The sequence below is a fragment of the Nannospalax galili genome, unplaced genomic scaffold, assembly GCF_000622305.1.
Source record: "Nannospalax galili isolate Female #2095 unplaced genomic scaffold, S.galili_v1.0 scaffold41, whole genome shotgun sequence".
Taxonomy (NCBI): Eukaryota; Metazoa; Chordata; class Mammalia; order Rodentia; family Spalacidae; genus Nannospalax; species Nannospalax galili.
The window spans coordinates 2,043,341-2,052,131 of record NW_008344991.1 but is presented as its reverse complement, the minus strand read 5'-3'; the positions used below and the strand labels follow the sequence as shown (position 1 = coordinate 2,052,131).

Sequence of the window (8,791 nt, the reverse complement as noted above, 5' to 3'; positions counted from 1 at the left end):
AGGTATAAAGTTGATTAAGATGTTCTGTATGAAATACACAAAAATTCAATATTTTTTTAAATTCTCCACTCTTTGGGAATTTGCTTCATACTCAAAATGATTCTATTGAATAGAATAGGTGGCTTCTAATTTGGGGCAGGCTTTGTGTGGGCTGTTATAATCTTTAACGTTTTTATCACCAGCTTCTTATAGTTTTCTACTGTGAACTAAAAGTGAATTGTAGTTAAAGTAGCCTGAAGGGATATTAATTAGATTTTTCCTCTTAATCTTTTTAGAGGATGTCCTGTCAGCAATGAAGCATTTCACTGTTAATCAGAAAATCAGCTGCATAGGCTAGACTGGAGAAGAGATAAATCTCAAATCAATCAATTTTGTACTTGTCAGCAGCTCAGGTGAAATATTGGTAGAGGTAGGGTATAAAGCTATTACCCAGGAGAAAGATTCTATTCAATTCATCATATACGTATTGAACTTTCAGGTACCGGGCAGTGTGTGAGAGATTGGGAATATGATGATGAACAGGTATAAATTCCAAATTGAGATGGGGTGGGTTTTAATCCTCATCTTACTTATTAATGTGAGTGTCCCTAGTTTCCTACATTAGGCCAAAGACCATGCATCTGTCACAAAGATATTCTAGAGCATGGCACCTTAAGTCAAGTAACCACTTACTTCCTTCTCTAATAATAACCCTGAGACATGAGCAGCTGGGATAATGCTTCATAAAATCTACCAGAAACCCATTTTGGCCAATTTTGTATGGTGCTTTTCCTGAACATATTTTCTTCAACTGCTTGGTTGAAGCTAGATCATTATTGTATCTCCATTAAGGTCCCACAGACAGTGTTACAAGGCCAAGACTTAGAAATGAAACAGACCAGTTCCTCACATTCTGTTTGTCCAAATCCAGTTATGTGGGCAGGGCCCACTGCAACAGAATCTGGGAAATGTGGTGTTTAGAAGGGCAGCCATGTGTCCAACTTAATCTGGTGCTGTCAACAGTGTCTTTTAAAGGACAACAGGGGAAATGTTAACACCCCCTAAAATGCCTGTTTATCTTTTAAAATGGAATTAATCATAGTATCTGTCTCATAGAGTTGTATAAGAATTAGAACGAGAAAGTAGAGGAAAGGTTTTAGCAGTGTCTGAATATAATCAATGTTTAATAAATGTCAGCCATCATTATTATTAAGACAACATGCTTAATCTTAAATACTTGCAATGTGTCAAGTAGGGAGAGTTACTTAAATAATTGAGGTTATAAGAGCACATAGGGAGGGAGAAATTACTTTTCCTTAGTGGGAAAAATAGTACTGGAAAGAGTCACAGAAGGGGTGACATTTGAACTACTCCTTAAAACTTAATGGAATTTTATAAGGCACAAAAGGAACAACAGCATATGCCAGCAAAATGGCCTGAGAGAACTTTCATTAGAGGGAAGCAGACTTGGTCACTGTTTCTCACAGCTCGATCCTGAACTCTACTTCAGAACCATCTGGGACCTAGCCAGGATAAAATATCAGGAGATGGGGTTCTTGGTCATTTACAAAAACCTGTCCACACATATTGTTATGCTTGCCAGACAGGGTTGGAGCATAAAGACAGAAGGCCAAGGATACTGGGTTTTATGTGCATTGCAAAGAATTCTGCTGCCTATTTAATTAAGGTTTTCCCAGACAAATACTACTAAGGGATTTTAAAATCAAATAAAAGATTACCTATCTATCCATTTAGTTCTAAGGTCAACTATGTGAAATTAAGAAATATATGGACCAAGACAAGAACAATTACTACCGAGTGCAGAAATGAACTATACACACTCCATTCAATGTAACATTTATTTACATGTTTACACGTGTAAATGTGTTGTATACATTTTCACTGCTAATGAATAATATTCACTATCAACTGTAGTAAGTATATGCTCCTAAAATTAGTAGGAATGTATAAAAAGTGCATCTTTTAAAATTCTAATAGATATTACATCTAAGATGCTAAAATAACTAGCATATGTGACTATCTTAGTTCTGCAAATTTATTCTAACAGAAGAACTAAGATTGCATATCATCCTTTGAGTTTGAGGTGATATTACCATATTTCTTTAATGCTAGGCCTAAGAATATTTTCTAAATATGCCCTGTGACATAAAGTAGTGTGAGTTCTATGAGCAAAACAATACAAAGTATAATTTGAGTACACAATATATGCTATTAAAAACTACAGCAGTGAGTGAGGGGAAGCTCGAGATATGGCTCAGTGGTTAAGAGCACATACTGCTCTTCCAGAGGACCTGAGTTTGATTCCTAGGACCCACATTGGGTGCCTTAAAACTGCCTATAACTGTAGCTCCAAGGGGATCTGACACCTCTGACCTCCACAGGCACCTAAACTGAGGTCTGCATACCCACACAGATACACACACGCACGCATGCACACACACACACACACACGCACACACACACACAATTTTAAAAAATAAAACAAATCATTTAAAATCCTGGCGGGTAGGGCTGGAGAGGCTATTCTTGCAGAAGACCCAGGTTAAAATCCCAGCACCCACATGGCTGCTAACAACCAGCACCCATGTAGAAAGCAGATTATAACCACTTGTGCCTGTAACCCCATAGCTGTGAGCAATAGAGACAGGAGGCTAGCTGGAGCTTGTTGGCTGCCAGCCTAGTCATGGTTCAGTGAGAGATCCTGTCTCAAAGGAACAAAGCAAAGAGTAATAGAGCAGGACACCCCACCCCTCCTCTGAATGCATGTGAATGTCACACACACACACACACACACACACACAAACACACAGATGCGTACATGCACCAAAAAAGCTGTAGAGAAAGGATTTTTAATGCTATGGCTATGGTGACATGGGCAAAGTTCTGTGAAATAAACAACAGTATATTAAATTGCATGACATGACTAAATAACACTAACTGAACATTAGTTGTGCTGTGTGCAGATCCAGAAAGTACTTATAAAAGTCAGTATTTCACAGAATGTTTTCATGTAGCAAGGGATTATTTTGTAATTACTGAGACAATATGTTCTGTATCATTTTTATTAGTTTTGTACCATTTTAAATACTATATTCATTTGAGTTATGAAACTAAATACTTTCACATGTGCTTTAGGTGAAAGACAGTACCTTTAACAAAGAAGAAAAGCTATTTAGATCTTTAGAAAAGACTGTGAGGCACTGTGTGAAGAACATTTCATCCTGTCTTCAACACATACAGGTAGGTGAGAAACAAATATTTTCAGTGTTTCTGCAAGAGCGCATTGATTTTCATGGGTATTATCAGGAAATGTGACTGTTCATTTCCATGATGGCATTTACTGCATCAAATTTGGGAGGCTGCAAACTACTGATAAGGCATACCATATAAAGACTTGCTTTTTGCTCCCTTCCCTGCCCCAGCCTGCCTCAATCCAAATCACCATATTTTTAGACCTTTGCTCAGGTGCATATCACATGGACCACCACCCTGTCTTCTTTATAATAAAGATGAGTTCATGAACATAAAATTGTATGTGAGGCAGAAACTGTGTTTGTCTGAGTTTACTACTATAGTTCTTTGTAGTACCTAAAAACAGATAAAATTTAGTACAAAGAAAAATAAATTGGAACTATAAAATAGTATGAAATACAATTAGCAAACACTCTCACACAGCTAAAGCAGGAGACAAAAACACCTCCACAAATTTCTAGTTCCTTGGGAGGTTGTCTTTACTGTCTTGAGAATCACTGATTTCAAGAAACTAGGTGGATATAATTATTCACACTGGAAAGTCCAGACAGGAGCTTCTTTTAATGGATCATAGAGGACACAGTGTCCTTAATAAAATACTTTTTGACAGGGTTTCCCTACTCCCATTCCACCTGGACCTCACTATGTAGTCCAGGCTGGCCTCAATCTCACAAAAATCCACCTGCCTCTGCCTCCCGAAGGCTGGGATTAAAGATGTGTGCCACCATGCCCAGTGCCTTAATAACATCTTAACACTGGTTATGGCTCAAAGGATAGAAAGTTGGTTCTTACCTGTAAATCAGTTAATAAATCCCCTTCCTATTTGCTTTTCCATAATATTCTCTTGCATATCTGTTTTTGGAAGGAAGTGCTTACACACTGAGATAAAAATATCATGCCAGCAGGGCATTAAAGTGGCAAGCACACTGATTTGAAGACAAAGTTCCATGTCCTACAAGGATAAGCACCATTATATTCTTATTTATTGTCTGATGCAGAGTCTGATTTTATAATCAGGTTCACTAATCTCTTCCTAAAGTGCTGCCTTTTGGTGAAAAGAACCCCAAACACAGTTGTAGGAGCTGAAGGCAGTGGGAGCCCAGTCCTTCATGTTCAAGGAGTGGATGCCTCTTAGGAGCATCTACTGTGAAGTTGTATTTTCACTGAGTCAAAAAAAAGTGAGAATCTTTTCTTGAAGACAGCATTAGTTCACCAAGGATAACGAACTTATTACATCAAAGCAGAGTGATTTTCAAAATAAAGAATCTGTAAGAACTAAAGGATAGCTAATGAGGGAATTTAAGATGGACTCTTCCTAGTCAGAGAACCAGAATGCTGTCAGAAGTGACATGAAGGAAAAGAAGGAAATAGGCTGCTACAAGTAACCTGATTATGTAGAGGACTCAGAACATTCTGCAGTTTTGGTGTTTTTAATCTCTAGGGGAGATGGAGTATGATGTTCACATTTGGGATATACTTAAGTGTGCTAACTTCAGAAGCTGCCCCTTTTTGTAACACTATGACTGTGTTTCAGGATGCCATGCCCTTTGCTCTGCAGAGTGTAACAGGACTTCATGAGATTTCATACAAGGATGAAGAGAAGAACTACATAGGAACCCCAAGTAATGCCTCAAATCCCTGTCAAGACTTTGTAAGTTGTCCATATTCACAGATAAATATAAATTAAGCAGTGAGATTTTAAAAAGCTGCTTTTACTTTTTTTCTATTCACTAAAGCAAATATTATTGTCAAAATTAGGAGATTTTTTTGAGACAGAATTTTTAAAATAAATATTTTTGAAGTGAATTAGTGAGGATTTTACTATAATGGAAACGTAAGACAAGTGTTTGAAGCAACTGTGTTTCTGGGGGTAGTTAGCGCCTGATGAGAATCAATATTTAGTTTAAATGTGGGTACGCTATATCAAGAATTTATGAAGTTGGAAAGCTGTGGTTTTCTGAAAGGAGGCCCCAGGAATGCCTGGACTGCACAGAGAAACACAGGCCCTCTGTCCTCATTACGGTTACCGTGGTAGACACTGGACAGCAAAGTCTTCCCACGAAGAGACACGTGGCAGTCAGACGCTACTTTTTCTGATCCATGATAGACTATTTGTTTTTAAGAGTTCTACTAAATATAGGTTGGGAATCTTAAGAAACATTCTTGACTCAATAAAATATTTGGATAATAAGATTTTCAGGGTAATACTAATCTTAACTTAGTAGTTTTTGTTATTTATTATCTCAAAGCAGTATTTAATGAGTTATACAAAAGTTGTAATAGATAACATTTTTGTGTTTGCAATATTGCACTTGGGTCAGATTCTTGACCAAGCAGCCCTTGTGTTTGATGGCTTTAGCATTCCTAGCCAACGAGGCTCAAAATTTCAGTAATACTCCCACCTCAAATCATTTTGACAACCAATTAATTACTTCCAAATATTTCTAAGCTCTATGAAATGACACAGCCCCCATTCTACTAGAAAACTACTCAGCAATATCTAGCTTTTCTGACATTTTAAGATGGAAAATTGTGAGTATAATTTTTTTCTATTTTTAGGTAGTCTTCCAGGTACCTACTAGAATGGCCTGTTAAGCTCTGCTTATAGCAATCAACCACTTTTCTAGCCCAAACTTCCAAAGTCTTCCACATTCCTCCAAAACCCTATATGGTCAGGTTCTTCACAGCCAACACCTCATTCTCAGTACCAATTACTGTACTAGTTACATTTCTGTTGTTGTGATAGAAACACTGACCAAAGCAACTTATAAAAAGAAGAGTTTATTTGAGCTTATGGTTCCAAAGGGGCAAGAGCCCATCATGGCGGAAGGATCTTCAGTAGAAGTGGCTGGAGTAGCAGAAGCTAAGCTCTCACATCTTCAAGCAGGCGCAGGAAAGCAAGAGAGTGGCTGGAGATCTGGCAAGGCTTAGGAACTCTCTAACCCTACCCCCAGTGACCTGCTTCCTCCAGCATAAGATCTCCCAAAACAGCACCACTAGCTGGGGACAAAATGTCCAAATACTTGGAGCCTATGGGGGGCATTCTCATTCAAACCACCACAGACAGGCTTTAAACTATGTAGACCAGGCTGGCATCAAACTCAAAGACCTGCCTACCTCCACCTCCCAAGTTCTGGAATTAAAGGTGTGAGCCACCACACCCAGCTAGGGATTTTATCTTATTAAGTACTTTTCTTATGCTGTGACAAAATACCCAATAAAAGTAACTTAAGAAAGGAAGAGTTTATTTTGGCTCAAAGTTTGAGGGTGGAGACCATCATGGTAGGAAGGCACGATGGCGGAGTATAAGACAGCTGTGTCCACAGTCAGGAAGCAGAGAGAGAGGGATGCTGGTGCTCTAATCACATTCTCCTTTATGTTCAGTCCAGGGCCCCAGCTCTTGGCATGGTGAGGCCCACATCCGGGAAGAGTCTTCTCTCCTTAGTTTAGTCATCTTTTGAAACACCTTCACAGATATGCCCAGACGTTTGTCTCCTCAGTGATTCTAAATCCTGTCAAGTTGACAAGTTTAACAACTGCCATACATACATGCATGCACACAAAATCAATTTTTTAAATGTGATCAAAAAAATTTTAAACATCAGTAGGGTGGTTCAGTGCCTGACACCCAAGTTTAATCCCCAGAATCCACATGGTGGAAGGAACACACAACTCATAAATGTTGTTCTCTGATCTCCACATGTGCACCATGACAGGACAAATGCCAATTCCCCCTCCCTCCCACACACATGAACACAAAATAAAAATTTAATGTAAAGAAATTAACCATCAAAGTATCCAAAATAAAGCTATAAACACATAAGTCGTTCAAACCAATGGATAAATATCGATAGACAGAAGCTTTTATACTGTGGGTTTAATGGAAAAAGAGCATGGTTACTTCTTTATGTTTTTTTTTCTGGGTCTAATTATGGAGAGGACATTTTAGAAAAGCCATTAAGGACTTACTTTTTAGGGTAATTCAAATTCACTAAGTTGATATATATATATATATCAGCCATCTGAGCACACGCTGCATCGCTTCTCCCTTAGCACGTATGCTCCACATTGGACAAAGAAAGAAACTGTCCTGTTTATCTTACATAAAGTAATATTACTAATTCTGCCAAATTAAAGTAGTTATCAGAAAGCTTAGTATGCCCCACATTCAAGAGTATATAGGCTTCACAAATTAAACTCAATTTTTTTCACAAAGACACAAAGTTAGGTGGGTAGGGAAGGGGAGGTGAATCTTGGAGTAGTTGGGGGAGAGAGGTGAATGTGATAAAAATACATTGTATGAAATTCTCAGAGAATTTATACAAATGTTCTTCTAAAAAGCAACATTTTAATGGACAGCATATTGAATTCTTTGAAACTGAAATAGTAACTTAAAATTTATCTAAAGGCAGAGCAGCAATTCTGCTCTTACCATGAATGGCACTTACCTACAAATTTTGTGTAGAATGAAATTTTAAAATAAAATCCTCTGAGCTTTAAGAAAATTAGATCATATCTGTGAGTCATGGGGTATATATTACAATTATATTGTATTGTAGTTCTATTGTCTGTCTTTTGGATTATCTCCTTTGATGCTTTCCATTTCCCCTCCCGTGTGACCCCAGAGCCAAGCTGAACTATCACACCACATGGAGGTGGAGGGACACATCAGTGTAACTTACTTGACTGTAAGTCCCAGTCAAGTCATAAATGCAATATTTATCCCAGATACAGTAAATACATTCTTTGCTTAGTTGAGTGTCTTATTAAATGTTGCGCAGGTAAATATTGATTATTTCATAGAATAGACATAAAATCTAATTCATGTTGGCTATTGCTGGTGCCAATAAGAAATGGGTTTCCGTATCTTGTAGATTTCCCAGGAGTTCAGGCAAAGGAACCATTCACATTAATTAATATAGCCTGTTGCTCAAATTCTGTGGAATATCTTTGCGTTCACAGAATATAAAACTACCATAGCATATATGATGAAGTATAATGTAATCATCAAACAGGACAGTACGTGTTTCAGAACAGTGGAAAAGGCAGAAAAAAGGAATGAAATCTAGGGTGCTTGAGTGCTGACATATAGTTGGGCACTAATTCAAAGTTTTTTTTCAATGGTTCAGATCTAAAAATGTAGCAGTTTTAGACAACGGGTCAGCATCACTCAATTCTTTAATGTATTTAAAGAGGAAGTTTAGTTCCGGTGATTTCTGTCATGGGAATAAAATATCTCTATTAGGGGGACTCCCTAAGCCACATTCACCCCTCCATCACCGCCACCCCCTTGCTGTTCTATACTCCTAGTTTGAGCCCTGCGCAATTCCTAGTCTCGGGGCCCCAGACACCTGGGGAACCAATACTGCTTCCTGACCCTTCTTACCCAGAGCAACTCAGTCCCTTTCTTGGGCTCCAGGAGCACCACTTCTGGTCCTGGCCCCGCCCTCACCTCTCTCTGCTTCCCTGGGCCTGCACCACCAGCTAACTCTCCTAGCCTGCACTACTATCCTCAGGCCTCTTGGCAGCTCTCCCCACA

The 8,791-nt window shown here is 38.4% G+C and overlaps 1 protein-coding gene across 1 annotated transcript in view; it reads left to right on the top strand.

The window, feature by feature from the left end:
• Arhgef38 (Rho guanine nucleotide exchange factor 38) overlaps window positions 1–8,791 on the top strand; it is a 176,670-nt gene that overhangs the window by 132,490 nt on the left and 35,389 nt on the right. Inside the window, exons 8-9 of the mRNA XM_008841273.3 lie at window positions 3,136–3,240; window positions 4,787–4,903. Of these exons, the coding sequence (XP_008839495.1) occupies window positions 3,136–3,240; window positions 4,787–4,903 (222 nt within the window). The remainder of the gene's footprint in view (window positions 1–3,135; window positions 3,241–4,786; window positions 4,904–8,791) is intronic.